General features: G+C 42.9%; 1 protein-coding gene across 2 annotated transcripts in view; it reads left to right on the plus strand.

Annotated features, from left to right (window-relative positions):
• Nucleotides 1–18,123, plus strand: part of LOC146834780 (SERPINE1 mRNA-binding protein 1-like) — a 99,054-nt gene extending 80,931 nt beyond the window's left edge. For both annotated transcript variants that reach the window (XM_085602318.1, XM_085602319.1), the window contains exons 8-9: nt 8,047–8,160; nt 15,153–18,123. In XM_085602318.1, coding sequence (XP_085458444.1) covers nt 8,047–8,160; nt 15,153–15,212 — 174 coding nt within the window. In that variant the 3' untranslated portion in view covers nt 15,213–18,123. The remainder of the gene's footprint in view (nt 1–8,046; nt 8,161–15,152) is intronic.
• Nucleotides 18,124–20,922: the final 2,799 nt, after the last annotated feature.

Consider the following 20,922-nt stretch of genomic DNA (forward strand, 5'->3'; position numbering starts at 1 on the left):
GGATGCCCCTAAATACAATATTTATGGGCGTTACAGGTAGGTAAAGGGCAGCGACCAATGGGTCCCTTCCCTGGGGTGGGTACACCCCCTTTTCTGCCACTCCCAGTGGGAGGTGGGCAGGAGCCTGTCCCTGGTTGGCTGGGTCCCCCATCCTCAAGATGTGCTTCACATCGCTTCCCCACCTTACGGGTGGAGTTGGCAGAGGTGGGCACACATCTCTTCCTCACTTATTTTTCCCTCCAGTTCTCCCGCCCAAAGTGGGGGTAGAACCAGTGGGGACCAGTTGCTGAAAGCAGCAAATGGTCTGGAGAGGCTCACAAAGGCAGCATGCTTTTGAAGCTTCTCCTTCGTGAACCCTGCCCATCCTGGGGGAGGAGGTTTGGCACTTCCTCCCAGGATGTGCATTGTTTCAGGCCCCAGAGCAGCAGGCTCTCGACTTGGGGATCCAGAAACATGTCTGGTCGTGGCAGCCTGCGCAGCAACTCATTCAAGTCACTGGTAGTTGGTCGTTTTTCAGGGGGCATCTCTAAGATGCCCTCTGTGGTGCATTTTACATTAAATCTCACACTGGCATCAGTGTGGGTTTAATGTGCTGAGAAGTTTGATACCAAACTTCCCAGTCTTCAGTGTAGCCATAGTGCTGTGGAGTTCGTAATGACAACCTCCCAGCACCATATACTCTTAATGGCAGCACTGCACTTCCAGGGCCCAGGAATGGACCTGGGTACTGTAGGGGTACAGGGCTCATGCACCTGTACCCTAACCACTGGCAAAGGGCACCCAGCTAGAGGGGTTACTGATGGATGCCAGGGCGGGGGGTTGTGGGCATGGCACACTGTGTGCCATGTTGACGTTGTTTGGTTCTGGGCCTAGGTACCCAGACTGCAAAGGCAGTGTGTCAGGGTACAGGGCCTCTAAGGGTGGCAAATGAAGTGCTGCAGTCCTTGGGGGGGGGGGGGGGGGGGGGCCTTCTCTGGTCAGTGCCCCGGGTATCTATGGTACCATTTACCAGGGGCTGACATGTGGCCAGAGATGCCAATTGGGTTTGTCTTTGGGGAAAACACAGGCCCTGGGGTCCTGATTGGCAGGGCCCCAGAGCACATCAAATCAAAGAGCATCACTAGTCTGGCAACAAAAAAAGGGGGGGGGCGGGTTTACTGGAACAGAAACCCACTTTCTCAGCATTGGACGAATACAATGACCCTGTTAATCCTCCAGACCTTCCTGATCCAGATGCATACCCAACAAGGCCATCTACCCAAGATGACAACTTTGGGTTTAGTCCGCTCATTCATGGGGCTGCCCAATATAATGGTGTTCAAATGCATTCAGACCCCACAGAGGAAGACTTCCTAGTATGCACTTTAGCACAGTCACAAAACACAGTACAAACATTACCCATGCTCAAAAGGTGTCATCGAACACGCTCCAGACATCTTCAAAGACCGTGAGGACCAGGATTCTCAATCCTTGGATTGATTAAAAAAAATATATATATATATATATATATATATATATATATATACCCGCCCCTAATGATCCCACCTACATAAAAGGCCAACTTCCTTTAGATTCCCTGGTAGTGACCAATGCTAGGAAGCGTGCCAACTCTCAGACGTCCGGTGATGCTCCGCCTCCAGACAGTGTAAATTACTGGACACTTCAGGCAAACGAGTTGCCTCCCAGGCAGCTAATCACTGGAGGATAGCTTATGCACAAGCATTACTTGCCAGATACAATAGGGCTCACTACGACCAGCTTGAGGGCCTAATACAGCATTTGCCTGACCAATACAAGGCCAAAGCCAATGATTTGATTCAGGAAGGCAAGTTAATCACAAACTCATCCATTAAATGTGCCCTCGATGCAGCAGACACGATCTAGATCAATCAACACTAGTGTTATTATGAAGGCATGCATGGTTGGGCATTTCTGGATTCAAACAAGAAGTACATACTACTATCCTGAATCAGCCGTTCAATCAGGAACAACTTTTTTTGGCCCAGCTGTAGATACAGTCCTAGAGAAAATGAAAAAAGACAGACTGCAAAATCTATGGCAGCATTACAGTCCATCTGCACGAGGCTCCTTTCGTCTCTCCTTTGTATAGGGGCGCATCCAAGAACATCAGCAGACACTGCTTCCTCCTCCTATAAAAGCCCCACACACACATCCCCCAACAAGGGATATTTCAGAGGTCGGTACAGGGTAAATGACGACAAAGGGAGAGACTGTGGTAACACTCATATCATCACCCCCCCTCCCCCCCCTCTCTGAAACAATAACCTCTCTCTACACCCTCCAGACCATTCCAGTCCGGTCGGAGTAAGACTCACTGTTCCTACCGGTCTTGAATTCATCTCTACAGACAGCAAACCATGCCAAGTCACATCTACAGCCCTCCTACCTACATCAGTATCTAGGGGCTACAATAGACACTTCCAAAGCTCTAGCATACCCCAACCCGGCCAGGATAGCCAGTATGCAAAACCTCATCACAAAATGTCAACCACAACACTACCTTCCAGCTTGAGTGTTTATGCAGCTCATAGGAATGATGGCCTCTTGCATTTGCAAGATTTCAGATGCGCCCCTTACAAGAATACTTAGCACGTCGGGGGAATCAGGCTCAAGGTCAACTTACAGATCTGGTGTTGGTGGTCAGCCGCACACATCGCTCTCTGCAGTGGTGGAACACACACAACCTTTCCAAAGGGCGGCCGTTCCTAGAGCCAGTTCCACAGATGGCGCTAACAGCAGACTCATCACTCACCGGCTGGGAAGCCCAACTCCTAAACCACACAATTCAGGGCAGGTGGACCACTCAACAAAAAGTGCTCCACATCAATCACCTAGAACTACTAGCAATATTTCTAGCGCTAAAGTCATTCCAAACGCATCTCCTCAACAAGACTATCCTGGGACGCACGGACAATGACAGCAATGTATTGCATACAGAAACAAAGAGGAACACATTCTTTGCAGCTGCGGAAGGTTCAACCTTTAAACCTTTATTAAAAGGTACAGACGGCACGCATCAAGCAGGAAACATTATAGCAGTCAATTCATCGTGTCTTATTTGTTTCAAATAATTTCTTCAGAGACTTTTAGATGAAAATGGCTCGCAGGCACTACCCCACATCTTTAAATGCTTGATGCCACGCCCCTCATGGGCAGCCTGAATGGGACAGTGTTCTGCTGCATTGTGGGAATTGGAGTGTTCAACTTTATAATCCATAGATGGATGCGCTGTTTTACTGCCTGAATACATTTTGGGGGGGGGGGGGGGGGGGGCGGATGGGCCCCCGCTTGTAACTCCGTCCTTAATCCAGACGCAGATGCCCCACATTGAGGTGAATTAAGGACTGAGTTACAAGCGGGGGCCCATCCAGAGCCAAAACCATTTTATTCAGGCAGTAAGACAGCGCATCCATCTATGGATTATAAAGTTGAGCACTCCAATTCCCACAATGCAGCAGAAGATTGTCCCATTCAGGCTGCCCATGCGGGCCGTGGTATCTAGCATTTAAGGATGTGGGTGAGTGCCTGTGCGCTCTAAAAGCCTCTGAAGAAATGATTCGAAACGCGTAAGGCAAGATGAATTGACTGCAATGTTTCCTGCTTGATGCGTGCCGTATATATATATATATATATATATATATTTTGCAGAGTTTTATATAGCGCGAACTTGACCCGAATCCAATCTGGTATCAGAGCGCTTTACAGAGCACCAGTTACGTTGCATGAGGACACGCATTCATTTTTATTTTTTTTGTTCGGCACGGGGAGATTAAGTGATTTGCCCAGGATCACAGGATGTTCAGCGTCATTACCGAGACTTGAACCCAGGTCCGAGGTAGTGCGCCCTAGCAGTTAAACCAGCTCCTCCCCTAATATACTGGCAGAACATTTTCCAGGAGTGCACAATCAGATTGCAGATCTGCTAAGTCGTCAGACACAGAAGATACATGAACGGGAACTTCATCCTCAAGTGCTTCAACCATTTTTCAAGATGTGGGGCCACCCAGACCTAGATCTGTTCGCCGCAAACACAAAATGCCCAACCTTTCGTCGCCAAGTTCCCACACCTGTTGTCCAATGGCAATGCAATATGGATGGTCAGGCAGATTTGCGTAAGCTTTTTCGCCACTCCCACTCATTCCGCTAGTAGTATGCAAGCTCAAGCAACACTCTCTAATTGATCGTAGTTGCTCCCACATGGACACGGCAACCATGGTTCACAACACTCCTAAAACTCTCAGTAGTTCCACACCAAAAGCTACGTCTCTCCCCAAAAGCTGCTGATGCAGAACCTTGGAGATATGACACCCAGATCCAGCACAACTGAATCTTGCAATCTGGCTCCTGAAGTCCTAGAGTTCGGTTACCTTAACCTCCCACCGGACTGTATGAACATTATTAAAGAAGCTAGATGACCTACTAGAGCTTGCTATGCAGCCAAATGGAAACGATTCGTCATTTACTGCAATAATAACAAAATTGACACGCTAGATGCTTCCATTCAGAACATTTGCTATTTGCTCAATCTACAAAGATGTAATCTAGCATACTCATCTGTAAGATTACATCTGGCTGCCCTTGCCGCCTAGCTGCAAAATACATTTGTCATAGAGTACCCGCTATCAAAGCCTTTAAGTAAGGCCTTAAAAGGATAATTCCTCCCACACTGCCACCCTCTCCGGTGTGGAACCTAAACATTGTCCTTACTAGGCTCATGGGTCCCCCATTTGAGCCCTTACACAAATGTGAACTGCAGTTCCTTACATGGAAAGCAGCTTTTTGTTGCAATCACCTGTCTCAGGAGATTAGGTGAGATCCAGGCTTTATCCATAAAAGAACCATTCTTACAAATACATTGTAACAAGGTGGTTCTTGAAACCAATCCTAAATTCCTTCCCAATGTAATCTCTGCTTTCCATCTTAATCAATCTGTAGAGTTACCAGTGTTTTTCCAAAACCCACATTCCGTAGCAGAGAGCTCTTCACACACTTGACGTCAAAAGAGCTTTACTTTATTACATTGACAGGACTAAACCAACTGTTTGTAGCTTTCTCTCCACCTCCCAAAGGTAACCCCATCTCCAAAGCTGTGATTTCCAGGTGGATAGTCAAATGCATTCAAATATGCTACCAGAAGGCAAAACTCACATTAACAATTCCCCCTAGAGCGCACTCAACACGCAAACTAGGGGCTTCCATGGCATTCTTAGAGAATATTCCCCTAGAAGACCTTTGCAAAACAGCGACATGGTCTACTACACACACCTTCACCAAACACTATTGTGTAGACATGCAGGCAAAGCAACCGGCTACTGTAGGCCAGGCTGTTCTTAAGACACTTTTCCAAACCACTGCAACAGATACAGGTGACCACCGCTAGGGGAGACACTGCTGACAGTCTATGCAAAAGTATGAATTCTGCAGCTCATATGCCTCGAACGGAAAATGCTTCTTACCAGTATGCATCTGTTCTTGGCATGTAGAGCTGCAGAATACCATACGCCCACCTGCCTCCCCGGAACCTGTCTGTTCCAGTGTTATCTTACTTAGATACATTCACATGGATATCTTTTCTGTTTCTTACAAACTCCATTTCCCATCATGGCGAAAAACAATCTGAGGATGGAGTCGATGCCCATGCGCACTGTCGTCCAAGGGAGGAGTCCCCTATCTCGTGACTACAAAAGACATCTTCCAAGACAACAAGGTGCAAGCATCCGAGCCCAACACCAGATGGCGATCTGTGCAAAAGTATGATATTCTGCAGCTGTACATGCCAAGAACAGATGCATACTGGTAAGTAGCATTTTCCTTTTTCATAAGACAAAGCAACGGTTTGTTGCATTTGCTACACCTCACAAAGGCAATCCTATCTCTAAATCTGGTATTTTAAGATGGATTGTTAAATGCATTCAAACTTGCTATGCTAAAGCTGAAAACGTTATCTTTACCTCCTAGAGCGCATTCCACTCCTAATAGGAGCATCTATGGTCTTTCTAGGTAACATTCCTATAGCTGACCTCTGTAGAGCAGAAACATGGTCCACACCACACACATTTACCAAACACTATTGTGTGGATGTGTTAGCACGTCAACAAGCCAATGTAGGGCAAGCAGTGTAGACACTTTTCCAAACAACTGCAAACCCTGCCGGTTAGCCACTGCTTTGGGAGAATACTGCTATATAGTCTATGCAAAGCATGTGTATCAACAGTACACATGCCTCGAACGGTTTGGTACTTACCCAGTAAGCATCTGTTTTTGGTATGTAGAGGTGTAGATTCACATGCGCCCTCCCAACTCCTCGGGCACCTGTAGTTGTTGCAGTTCTCCTTTTTTCCATTACATACACATGGACATCTCTACTACACTCCCTCGATTGTGTTACAGCAAGAGGGGGACAATCTAACAATGGAGTTGCAAACATCCTGACCCAACACTAGATGGCAGGAGTAAGCAAAGCATGTGAATCCACAGCTCTGCGTGCCAGGAACTGATGCTTCCTATGTAAGTAACCTAATCCTTCTGCATTTGAACACCAGCCTTAAAGGCTGCTACTTCTGGCAAGGACTTGCAAAACTGCAAGTGTTCCCCTTCCAGTTTCAGGCATTCAAGAAAGGCAGATGGCACCTTGCCTCCTCGCTTGAAAAGTTTACAAAAACCGGTTTGTACTTGGTCTTCACAGCTCAGACCGCTCCATGAATACATCTCTTGCGGTCCCAAGGTTACTGAGAACCGTCTTTTTACGATTTTATTTTTTCTATTTCATGTTGTTGAATTTTCAAGCTGTTATCTAGTCCCTTTGCTCTCCTAGGTGAGTTAACTGTTTAAGCTACACGACTGCTTACCTCCAAAGAACAATTGATTCTCATTCACACTCACTCGCGCAATAAAATCCTTTTAGTATCGCTGGAGATTAATAAATGTAAAAATTAATAACCGGGATGTCCAGTTTCCCAGGACTATGCTTGATTAGCTCACCCAAGCCAGATTTCTTTGTCTGAATAAGGAGTTAATCAGATCTATAAATATAGGAATTCACAATCCTTATTCAAACAATTACTGTAATTCTACTAGTTACAATGTTTATATCAACTTCTGCTTCTAAGCTCTGTAAATAATGGTTTAATGCGACTCACTTTACTGACCTCCGAAGAGGGTGTTTGCCTTTCCAGGGTTCAAGCTCTAACCTTGAGATCAATACAGATTTGTGAGGTGATTGTTGAATCACTGAGCCGTTTTCCTCCCCCCCCCCCCCCCCCCCCCCCAACGTTTACCAAATTGCAAATAAAGCCTGGCTTAAAAAAACACCCATGCTTGGGATCTGGGAGTGATGGAAGCTCTGTAATATGTATTTGCTTGTCTTTTATTTTTAACACCTAAAGACACAACTGGAGCCTAGCTCCTACCCTTTTTTCCCCATCACCAAAAAGGCAAAGCTGTCCACAGTTCAACTCCACACACTTCCAATCCACACCATATAATTTGACAGCAAACCACATAATTAAACTCCACGCGTAATCAATTGCCACTGCATACTAAACACAAAATACCATTTCACATCACACTCCACAGCACACAAGCCCACTCACTACACAATTCCAATACACTACAAACATAATTACTATCCACATAATTCCAATGCTCACCATGCCACCTAATTCCACAACACAAATCCCTCCACACAATTCCACAACTAACCATTCCAATCCAACCTTAACTTCCACTACACACCAATACACTTCATAACACACGAGTAAAAAAGTCATTCACGCCAATCACTCAAGCAAATGCACAACCAATTGCATTTCCAATGCTTGTTTTTTTCCCACTTAAGCTATACTTTTAAGTCTGTTTACTTTAGGCCCATTATCTTCCTCAGCTGGTATTGTATAAAGCAATCTTATAGTACAAAAAATTGAAAGACTTTGCGGTTGTAACGGGTAATTCATTTGTCAGTAGTAAAGTTTTTGACCCCTTTTGGAGGCAAGTTGAATTCTCGAATAAATATAAATTTCTTTCTAGATTTCACCCAGTGAACCAGGAGTTGCTCCGTTCCATCCTGGGCCAGAGAAACCTTTCCCAGCCCATGATGTTAGGTCTGCAATGCCTGGAGGAATTCCTCGCTCTTTTGATGTTGTAAGTATTAATTTGTGTATTCAATTGTATTTTGAGTGCAGGCTTACTTGGTCTGTATCTCCTCCCCATATACATATGCGGTGATTGTCAGGCAGCCACAAATATATTCATAGCTAATGCATTTGGCAATGGTACCTTTGCATGAGAACAAATTGAGTACAGGCTTGTACTAGACACACCCTCCAATGTTTTGAACAATGTAAAGATTGCAAAAATGTAAAGATGCAAAAAGGATTAAAAGCCTCTCACTTTAGAGATCTGGCCTCCATATAAATCCTTAATTTGAATGTTTGCCAGGGTTTTTTTCTATTGTACTCAGCGAAATACTGATTGTTTAGTTTTAAATATCTGCTGCTGTAGGTCTGCTCTGTTGTTCAGGTCAAAGTAAAATAAAGGTTGGCCTTTGGCTTTAATCTTGGTTTTGTGAAGTCTGTACTGCAAGTTTTCAATGTCCTCAAAGACTTCACCTTAGTCATTATTCTGTCTTTCTAGAATTTGTCTTTTATAAAGCGTTTTCATGCTAAAGAGGGTGGTAAAGGGTGAAGTATTTACTAACAAATTTCCTGTGGCATGGAGTGGTAGCTATGCCTTGCCTGGTGCTCAGTGCTAAATTCAGAATTGAGATTCTGCACTTTTGTTGCTGTGCTCATAATGAAAGGAGTATTCCAGAAGCTCAAACTTTTCTTGAGGAACCAGTGCGACACAGCGCACTCAAAACAGACCAATACTATAATGCAGATGTGCCATGTAGCGGCAATTCGGCAACACTGATCTCTAGGTTAGAAGCTGCAACAATCGCAAAAACTGCCTCCCTGCAGCATCGATGCCAAGGAGTTTTGACTAGTTTCGGCAAATATTGTTTTGGAGAGGCACTGGATCAACTCTAATTTGAACCCATCTATCACTTTGGCACTCCAAAGGATACTGGTTATCAGTACTGACAATAAGAGAAACCCACTGTGAAGGGTTTCTAGGAAATAAAATTAAGAAAATAGGTGGGGGTAGCCATTCAAGCCATGCCATAGTTATGTCCCTAACTGTAGTGCCAGAAACACTGAAGTCCAGAAGGGAGTAGAGCTTTATTGGCAAACACTAATTGAATACGATCTCTGGAGGACTGGAAGGTTGGTTGAAATGAACCTGGAATTGGAAAATCGCCATCCACCTGCAGAAGTGAACCCCACAAAATGGATGTAGCCAACCGGCACAGGATGGTCTGGGATGATGCAGACTCCCCATGCTTGATTCATGACTGCAATAGAGCAGCTCTTTGACCCAAGTGATTGTTTCCTCCTGAACATCAGCTGTGTGGTGATCTTGTGGCTCCTTAGCAAACTGTTTATTGAGCATTCCTCACTAGATTGTTTTCAGTCCGCTGAGCTTTGTGCCAGTGTTCTAGGAATTAAGTTCAGTCCTGCTACTTGACAATCAAGTTTATGGTCCCCCCTCCCCCCAGCTGAAAGGTGCACTGCAGTCATTCCGTGGCAGAGATGCTACGCCTGTGCTGTTTGTTTTCCTCTAGTGACTGGAGGAGTATCCGTGCTGACTTCTGAGTCCAAAGGTCCCATCAGTTTCAATTTGTCCAGATTTTGTCTGTTAGCATCAGACACTGTTTTATCTGTAGCTCTGGTATATGGCCACAACGTAGAAAATTGGAGACAATCGAATTTCAATCTGTTGTGGAAGCATACGTTGGGAAAAGGGAATTGGGCTAGGCCTGGTGAAGCTGTGATCCCAATGAAGGAGCATGAGAAGACCCAAGATTGGTCGGTACACCCTGCCACAAGCGCTGCTGCATACGTAATGACCATGTAGTATAGAGGAAGTCCAAAGGGCCACCATCACATCGCAGACAATTAGGGGATTTATTTGTTTTTCAAAGCGCCAAAGTTTAAGGTGTTAACATAGACACTGTAGGGGAACCATAACTGATACCTGTTAACAGCTGCTCAACGGAAAGGTCGGAAGAAAAGGAAAATTGTAAAGCCATTAAAAGGCTAGGTTGGGAGAATCTGAACATGGCAACAATGAAAAGGAATTTCCGGGGCAGGCATCTTGCATCAGAGGGAAGCGCAGGCACCAGCTGTTCAGCAACGCCCAGAAAAAAATACTGCTCTTACAAGTAACTATTTAGTTTCAACAGCCAAGTTCCAAAGTAAATGCAATTCTGAACGATCTATCAAACTTTTATTCGGTTTCCTTTCTACTTAAAACATTGGTGAATAACACGAGAATTCTCATTGTCTTAAGTTCTATGAAAATGGTGGCATCCCAGCTTAATGTCTGATCTTGACATTTTTAGCATTCGTACTGACTGGTCGTCTTGTCTCCTAAAAAGGTCCAGCTGACAGTACAGACCTGATCTGCTTTCCAGGATTTCTGAAAGATGCTACACCCATGGTTATTTGCTAAACTTGATTGCATGGTTCCTGACTGCTCGGCGTGCTGGACATTTGACGCTACTGCTAGGTTGGACTGACTTCAAATGAACAAATACAGGCGCTTCCTGTACTTTTAAGTTTAACGGATCTGCATCTGCTGCTTGGTTAAGTAGATTGCTAAAGAAACAACCCAATTTGAAAAACCGAGGCCAGATTTAGCTAAGATTATTTGACCTTTATCATGGAAAAGTACTCTTAGTGTCCATTCCACACAGACTGCTATTGGAGAGTCTAGCCTCAAGGTTTTGTACACCCTTTTCAGTGTGATTATAATGGCTTTTGTAAGAATCCTTTTTCTGTGTGAGTGCTAACCTTCAGATCAACGCAGATGTGAGGTGATTGTTGGATCACTGAGCCATTTTCCTCCCCAAAACGTTACCAAAATGCAACGAAAGACCCTGGCCTAAGACTTAAATATCATTTGATTAGCTTCTTTTCAAACCTCTACTATGCAGTAGGGAGATCAATTTATAACACTAAATGTAAAGCACGCACAAAGATATTCTCAATAAGACCAAAGGCATTCATAAACGAATGTGGAGTGCAGACATTGCTTCAAAAAGACCAATCCAAGAAGATACTCTGCATCATATTTCATTAAACAAAAAAGGTTAATGGATCCTTTTGCAGGAAACCTGGAAACCATTCCACAAGATATAAAGAGAGCACTGCAGGGTATGATACATTTCAAGTACTCTCCTTAGAAAAAAACAACAACAAAAAACTGCCCGAGTCATCTACAGGCAGTTGCACAAATTTCAGTTTAAGTTGAACCTCAAGTTGTTCATTGTAAAAGGAATTGAGTTTATAAGAGGGCCCCTTTGAACTACTCCACAGTGCAAAACTAAACTTGGTCACTGAAAACATCCTTCCTAATTGCAAATTACATTTCAGTCATTGTGTTACAAGCACTTGTCACATAAGAAGCATACATGCATATACACAAGCTGTCTAGTTGTGAGAGCCGACCCAAGTTTTCCTACCAAAGGTCATAATCAGTTTTGCATAAAACAAACTATCCAGATATCGGGTTTCTTCCAGGAGCCAAAGGCTAAAGCTAAAAGAGCCCAGCATACTTGATGTATGTAAGGCTGCAATGTACTACCTAGAGAACTAAAGCATTGGGAAAGGGAGCCATTTCTTTGTATCCTTCACAGACCATAACAGGGGCGTCATCGCAAGATAGCTCAGACAGTACAAATGTCACAAGAACGCTAGCATAGGCTTCGAAACAAAGCTAGGAGTACACTCCACAAGGAAAAAAAGTGCCACCCTTAGTCTTGCTAGCTGATGTCCCATTAAGTGACACATGCAGGGTTTCCACTGGGACATTAGTCCACACCATCAAATACTTTATTTGGCTCTACCGAGCCATAAGTCACAACAAAAGCAAATGCAACCTAAAAATTCATAAAATGAGTGACATTTGTTAAACACTAAAAACAAGTATTAAAAGGCATCAGTATGATGAGAATTGTTCAATAAGATTGTACCTTTACAGCACTTAATATGTAATTTAAAACATGAATAACTTTCGTTTCCCAGGCAGTGCAAATAGGCAAATGCAGTGACATGAGATCTGGTTTCTAGTGCTTAGTATTGGGTGAAGAAACTGCATTCTTCGTGCACTGTAAAATGTGCAAAAAGTGCATAGTGCTTTGTTCTGCTGGGGCTTCCCGGTGACAAGGGAGAAACGAAAGCCATGTGCCTAGTACTGTTAAGGCTAGCAGAAAGTGTATTGTTTGGAGACAAAACTGTGTCAGAAGGATATTGTCTCATTTACAATAACCTGTAAGTAAAACCCAGAGGGTGTTTTCTAACCCTCCCACTCCAGTCTCTGGCCATGACATTTGTGCTTGTTTTTATTTATCAAAGAGAGCTTTAGTTTCGATGAAGGGTAAAATCAAATTTTGGGGCACCAAGCCTTTTAAAACTAGTTTTAATTTATTTAAGCCGGGGATGTCTTACAGGATTGTCTGAAGCTGGACAATTGTCTAGATTGTTCTAAATAGCTGGGCTTCTGCGTTTTTCCAGATTCTGTGCCATAACAAAAGTGGTTGTAGCTTGATATGATCTATATAGTCCAGCCCAACTTCATGGCAGTAGGCAGTCTAGGTGTGGAACTGCCAGGAGTAGTCTTAACTTGTACTCAATTTGTAGAGATTTGCCACTAATGTACCCCCATAAGCCTACGCCAAATGTGGCAACACACATTTACTTTTAAAAACAAAGCATTTCTCTAGGTGGCTTGTGACCCAGTCTTTTGGAAAATCTAAACTGCATCAGTTGCTCTCGTGAATTGACTGGCTCGTACATTCAGGAGAAATTTCCAGTTAAATCTACGTCTATCGGAATTCCCTAATATGTCAAATGTGGGGTTTTCATAATTGTTTCCCCACCAAGTAAACATTTTGATCTTTGCTAATTCAAGGCCTCGTTTTATTACAAAGGCCTTGGTTCGGTTTGTATTTAGTCCTAAACTACTCATAAAACTATTAATCATCTAGTAAAATCTGGAGACTATTAGCAGTTCATGCAATGAGAACGGCATCGTCTACATAAAGCAGCACAGTAATGTCTCTCGTGTTGATCTTGGGGGGCAGTTATCAGGTGCTCACCCAGAGAGTTAATCTAAATTAAAAAGAGAAATGGTGCCAAGACACAGCCCTGTCTAACCCCATTGATTGGAAAGTTCTCCGATAAAACTCCATTCCTACTATACTGGACTCTGGCTGCAGTAAGTTTATGTAGCCTACTGAAGTCTGAGAGCCCATTTGACAGTATCCCAGCTTTCTAGTTTAGTCAATAGTACCCATACTGGGGTCTTAACTCAGTCCACAATCACACAAAGCACTATTGTGTAGTATCCAAGTGAATAAAGAATCTCAAGTGGGAAAGAAGGTACTAAAGTGTTTGTTTGCAAGTTCTGCTCATTCAAAACCAAATCATCATGATCCGAGGTACCGCTACAGTGCACATGTGAATCCAGAAAAGATTCACGGTGCAAACTGGAATGGTTACTTACTGGTAGGGGTAGTTTTGCTTTTTGAAGCACTCGATAGGCAATTTAAAGTAAGGTGAAGAACCAAGTTGCTGAAAGAAGAAAAGACTCTGCAGATGGTGACCAGACACCGGGGGTTTCCAGGGCTTGGCGTCTGATATCAGGAGAGGGTTGGACAAGGTTCTAAATGTTACTAGACGATGCTCAACAAGAAAATGAGAGGACTAAAAGGAGAATTCCAGACCCAATCACTAGATGGCTTACTTTTTCATAGCATGTGAATCCAGAAAAATCTAAAAGCTACAAAATTACCCCCACCAGTAAGTAACCATTTCGGATCATTCAATTGATGCAGAAATTCACAGGAAACGCATGGCGATTTGTCACGGGAGATAAATACATGGGTGGGAAAAGTTCTGCATAAGCCACCCAGCATACCTATAACTTTGCCTCAGAGCAACTATCCCTAGATGCCAACGCTGCATATGATGTGATTAATTTCAACTTCTATGCTGGCGACATCATCAACACCCAATTCTGTGCTCGTTAAACAATATAGTGATTACAGGACCAGCACATTCAATTTCAATCTCTGCCTTGTTGATTTGTAAGCTTTTTTTTTGGCTTCACAAGGCTGCTGTTTCTCTTTGTATTGTGCATATGTATGGCCGACCGGGCAGGGGAACACAATCTCTTGAAGTGCCTCAGTCACAGAATTAAGGGCCCTCGAGATTAGCAGTCGGACACACATTGGCTCCTTGTTTTATTTTTATATTTTTTAGCATTCTTTTATTCACCCCAAAAATTATAATTGGATGAAGTTGTGAAATTGTATATTTCCACAATTAACCGATAAGCACGCACTCGTAGGTAAAGGCCTGTCACGGTTTAGCAAATTAAGTAGCCAGATTTAACAGAACCATACACCCAAAGGTAAATATTGGCAGTACACTACAAATGTATGTTGACAAATGCTGTTTTTACGGAAATGTCGTCCTGTTCTTTTTCCCCCCATGTGGATCTGCTCAGCTGCCTGCCTGGAATTCATTAATGACCACACAGAGAGGTCACTTAAAAGAAGCCTAGTTTGTTCCTATTTATCGGCTTTAAAAAAATAAATATATGCAGATGGAAAACTAGTTTTTTGTCTGTAAAAAGCAGTTAAAAAGTAAAACTAGGATGCTTACACACTGGATTTATGACCCCTCTGCCTGACCTTCATGAATGGATGAGCTACTAGTAGGATGGAGAGCATCAGGAGGCTAGTGGTGTCTACTACTGAGTGATGCAGCCAACACCTGCAAACTTTGCTTTTTTTGTGCTTTTTTCTTAACATGGGCACTGAGTGAAAATCAGGAAATGTAAAAATATAGTTTACCCATGGAGATGGTCCATCCACTGTGAGAAGTCGCAATGCTTTCTTTGACCATCTTTTTACAAAATCATAAACCTGACTGCCAATTTAAGTAACTGTGGTAGTTTTGTTGCTGTTCTGTTAAAGGAGTCATTTATTTGCATGTAACTGATTCTTATTTGACTTTATTTTGCAGTTGACTGCTTCATCAGCTCCTGATGTGGATGATCCAGAGGCTTTCCCAGCCTTATCTTAACCTGGATTTTAAAAGTCAATCTTGATGCCCTGGCTGGGCTCTCCTCTAAAAAGGCTTTGCATGCTTATGGATCCTAAACAACTATAACAAATTTAAGACTCATTCATACCATTCACACCAAAAGACTGAATTTTATCTGTTTTGAAAATGGACTTCTCTTGCTACACAGAAGCAACAATATGGTAGTCCGTTTTGTATTTAGAAATGTAATGGTAGCAGGGATGTTTTCATAATTTTTCAGAGATTATGCATTATTCATGGATACTTTTTTGTATTGCTGCTTGAAAATATGCGTTTCCAAACTTGAAATATAGGTGTGAAAAGTGTGTACCCTAAAGCTTTCACTTCATTTTATTTTTTGTTCTTAAATTAAGAATTGTGTATTGTTTTGCCCCCCATCCCCCAACTACAAACTGGTTTCAAGTAACACACTGTGATTTCTTTACTTTTCACAGTGTCGGTGACATGCAAAATTAATTTGGCAAGATGTTAGTGTTGTGTGATGCTAACTTCCTAGTCGTAATTCATTTACATTTTAAAATAGTCCCACCAAATCTGTCACCTCCCTGTTAATGCTCTTTACAGTTGATTTATGAACTTGTGAATATTTTTAAAGCACATTAGAAAATCCAAGCAGCTGTATTTGGCTCAGTAGTCATACCAAGACCGCTTGGTTAAAGATGACTTGTCTGATGCATTGCACCTTTCGCTACCCCCAAGTGTTTGTGTTCCAGAGTGAGTCTTTTTGTGGGTCAAATAAATATAAAATGCTTGTCCCTAGGTAGTACATCGCCACCTTTGGAAGGCATTTTAATATTTTGTGTGGTCAGAGGAGCAGCACTGATTTTTAATGCAGTATATTTAAGCTACATTTTAAAAAAAAATAAGAAAAAAAAACCTGGTATGAAGTTTGCTTTACAAAATTAGGTGTAACAAGTATACCGTTCCATTAACATCTATTCTTGAAGAATGAGGAGCGGGATGAGAAAAGGGTAATATGTGGTTTTGTGGGAAATGGATTACCTTTTTCAACTCGGTTACATCAGCAGTGACCACCATTATATGGAATGTAAACCAAAAGCATTTTCTTTTTCCGAACATTTTATGGTCTCAGCTACTGATCTTCAATTTCCACCTGTAAGGGGCTCTTCTCTTCTCTTCCACCCCCCCCCCCCCCCCCCCCCCCCCCCCCCCTTTGTCTGATGCTGAGGGGTGCTTACTGCTCCTTCACGCCCCTTATGATTTCTTAGCTTATTTAATATGCCCCTGTGAAATTGAACCATTACCACTTCAAGAAAACATAAAAGGACTTGATAGGATGACTAATAAAACAATTTCTTAGTTTGTTGTCTTCAGTGTTTGTTAGGAGTTAGGATTTTCATTTTATTTAATGTTATTTTACACATACCTTTTTAGCTGACTGTAACATATTTGTAGCATCTTAGCTACATAGATTAGTAGGAAACAAAATGGTATTGCCCTATTTTTTTAAAAGCTGTACAGGACAGGCAACAAAGTATTGGAGACCTTTTAGTACCAAAATGGCAAAATTAAAAAAATGTTATTCAGCTTACTTGCCTTATTTAAACTGTTTTCTAAAAAAAGAAAATTAGCTGTAAATAAACAAATGTTAACATTCGGGTTGGGTCCATTAGTGCATTCACCTATCAATTGGAGACGTTTGCACAATGGGGAGGCAATTTTTCAACAATAAATGGTAACATGTTTATCACTAGTGACTTGGATCATGCTTCAGAAATCTGACAGGTCTGTTTTATCCTATAAAAATTGATTCGAGGTGGCAAGAAAGAATTAAATTACACTAATGGTTGTCTTATTGAATCGTACACTTTATTTTAGACTTAAATGAACACCATTTTAACAATTCTTGATCAATCCTAAGCGGTCTTAGAAATAAATACTGCTATACACCTTGAAGCAGGGGTTTTATTGGATTCAATTGATTCCCATAAAAAATCGCATGCATCTGCTCTTCGGTGGCAACCATTGTCCCTGCTAAAGTAGTTCCATCCAAGGTACATTGAAAGCTCTAAAGGAAGGGGTCTGATTGTCTCATAGTCTCCCTGTTGGCACACCAGAAATTAGAGCAATATTTTGATTATCATGTCTGATGTATTTACAGTTTCATCAAGAGCCTGTATTTTAGAATCAATTTCTGTTTCTCTATAGTTGTAAATTTGCCTCTTTCAGTCCATTTATGTGTGAACTAAAGCTGTGAAACTGTCTCTAACATTTGGGGATGCTTAACAAAGATTCATTTTCATGCTCTTCAATAAGACACCTTTAACCCCTTCAGCGCTGGGCGAATTCCGCCGCGGTGCTGAAGGGTTCGTGCGCGGGCGGGCCGATGACGGAACGGTTCCGTCATGAGCACAGCTCAACCGTGGCTCATGACGGAACCGTTCCGTCATGAGCATGGAAGGGGTTAAGTAAAATGTAAACTTTCAGTTGTCTTGGAAAAGGGATTAGGTTCTTGCTCTTCAGCTAGTCTTTCATGCACTCTTTCTCTTTACCCTTCATCAAAGTATCCAGTGATAAAACCTGTTTGAGGAGCAGGACAGTCTGGATAGTTATTTTTAAGGGAGTTTTGTTTCTTTAAAGTTTGAGCATGAAAGAGTATCTTTTCCTTAAGCACCACTTCTGAAGAAAACAAGGTTGATAGATAAATGCAAAAATTGATCTCCTGTAAGAAAATATATATATGTTCTGGGAAAAAATGTATTCAAGCAAAACTACGTTTAAGTCCATGTGTGGCTATGGTATTTGCAGATGTTTTGCAGAGATGAGACTACTATGTAATTGGATTTACATTGAATATCTCATGTCCATTGAGATTGGAAATCCCACGACTGTTGATTTAATAAATGTGGGTCATAGGCCTAAAGCTGAACGTTTAAGATATAAATGTTTATTATTTTATATCCATTCTAATGGAAGTTTCACATCTATTCCTAATTGTTCTAGTAAAGTGTGATTGCAGGTTTGGGAGCGATGCATCGATCAGACCATTGAACTGGTTACAGTTGGCAATGAGTTTGAATTACCAGTTAAACCTGGTTTTTGTCACATTATCTTACTAACACTAAGCTATAAAAGTTCCTCTGGTTCATAGTTTGCCCTGTGATTTGCTAGAAAGGATAATTGATGATCCCGCAGCTCGTATAAATTGTCTGTACCAGAGTCCTAGCCTCTTGGACTAATGTACTCATGGATGCATAAACATTGAATGAGGCCAGCATATGGACCAAACTGCTGTCCCTGGATATCTGCGCACACTAATGCTTTTTATTCTTCACTTAACTGATTTCAGGCATTTTCTTGATTGCATTTGTCTTTTTTGACTGAACTGAATTGAGGATTTTTTTTTTTTTGCTTTAATTTCTTGACTTTACTGTATTGGGTGCTGCTGAACTACTTAACTTGCATGTTCTGAGCATATTGATCTGGATCTACCAAAGGGTAATATCAGGATTCCTCATTTGGCCCTGGTCACTACTTGTGCAGCTTAAATATGACAAACTCCTTTGTTCTCCACCCTAGTCAATTATCTAGTACTTCATGGGTAGTTTGGGACTGTTTTGCAAAGCCATACCGCATGCCCGTTGTACAGTCAAGCTTCCAAGCAGAAAGTGGTCTTGCAGTGAAAGGCACCCCTGTGTTTGATGGGTAGACCATTAAGCAGAACCTAGCTGCATATACTCCTTGTGGTGATTTTGTATTAGTATTGCGTGGGTCCTAAAGCCTCACTTTGGGTTATGCTTTACCACTCCATCCGAAGGAGGGAGAATAATTGTTTAGTTAAAAATCACACATCTTTGCAAACAATCTTATAAAATCTGAGCTTAAAACTCACCATTCGCTGCCACTGGATTCAAATTTAAGGGCCCATTTACAAGGTGGTTAGTGTCGCTCTTGCGTCATGCAATGTGGTGCAAGAGTAATACAAACCTTAAGTCCGATTTAGGAAGCAACGCAAGGCCACTTTGCATAAAGAGGAGTGGCTCCATAAATCTAGAGAAAGGCAACGCAGCACTAAGTGCTGCGTTGCCTTAGTCTGCACTGGGAATGTGTTCCATGGGAGTGGTATGGGTGTTCCCACACAACTCCTATGGTTTGACGCTGTCCCAGATTTACCAGAACTATAAAGCTGGGAATGCACCAAAAAGATGCACTGTCCCAGGAGAGGCGTAATGAGGATAAATATCTTTATTTCTCTGTTACGTCCTCTTCTGTGTGCGCTGCATCCTGCAGCACACAGAGGAATGAATCTCAAAACGTTTTTGTGCAGGAAGGTGCCTCTTCCTGCACAAAAAACAATCCTGCATGCAATGCAGACACCGTGATGCAAAGGTGCCTGTGTTGATGCTAGGATGCCATTTCAAAGGAAAAGGTATGAATGTGCTATATTGCCTTACATATGGTGCATTCCTGCCCTTTACCTGTCATGCAGTGCAACGCAGCAAGGTGGCTTGCTGCGGGACTATTTCTTAAATAACCCCTAATGTTTTGTGCATCTTCCATAAGCCATAGTGGATTAGAGGCTATACATATCTACAGAAAGAAACATTCTGCCCGAGTCCCTTGTGACTGCAAAAAGAAACCGTTCAAAGCTGTTGAGCAAGCCTGGAGAAAAATTAAGATCCTTCTACTAAAGCATAGTGTTCGAGGCATGTGGGCTGCTGAATTCATATCTGTGCTTAGATCGCCGCCTAGTGTTGGGTCCGGATGATTGCACATTGTTGTCCTGGAAGAGTCTTCGAAGTATCACGAGATAGGTGACTCCTCCCCTAGACGCAAGTGCGCATGGGCATCCTCTCCATCCTTAGATTGTTTTTTTCCGCCATTGGGTTCGGATGTGCTTATCTTAGCTCAAGTTGGGAAAATTCAGTTTAAGGCCAAAAGGCTTTTAGTGATCGTCGGTACTGTTCCCGTTCGGTATCGACTAGTTTCTTTAGTGCTTTAGCACCTTCTTCAAGCTTTTCGGATCTGCTTGGTCCGAACATCGAACTTCGATCGACGATGGAATCGAGGAATCCCTTCAAAAGGTGTCCTTTATGCCACGCGAAATACCCACACATCGACGTCCACCCGGTATGCAACAAATGTCTCTCACCGGATCACGATGAGTCAATGTATGGCCTGTGCCCGATTCCGCTCGAAGACTCCTCTCCGGAATCGACGGGCAGCGAGATTGGAGGCGCAGCAATCGGCGCCTGCCCCGGCCAACATCTTTAGCACCGAAGACGAGGACGCCGAGAGCGTGGAAGACGTAGACTCCAGCCCCGCTTCCGAACACTACTCCCGATCGGAAGACGACGATGAGGTGATCTTTCAGGGAGAAGTCGTCGAAGAGGTAGGAGACTACGATGAGGCCCTTGGGGCCGAGGAAGATAGCTCCAGCGAGGAGCTTGGCCAACCCGTCGATACGGAGGCTGAAAAAATACGTCATAAGCCTCAGGTCGAGGGATCGCCTTCGGGCCTTACCCAAGATCAATCTCACGGTTCTTCGGCCCTGCCTCCAGGCCCGGCCTCGAACATTTCGCAAGAGCCATTATTATCGAAGACGACTGGATTCCCTTCAGCGAAACCGAAACCATCCGTCGCACCAGTTCCGTCTAAACCGAAAGTGAAACTGGTTGTGACCGGCTCGAAGCCCTCCACTCCTTCGACGCCGGCAAAGGTCATCGGC

This window comes from Triturus cristatus, chromosome 4_2 (genome assembly GCF_964204655.1).
Source record: "Triturus cristatus chromosome 4_2, aTriCri1.1, whole genome shotgun sequence".
NCBI lineage: Eukaryota > Metazoa > Chordata > Amphibia > Caudata > Salamandridae > Triturus > Triturus cristatus.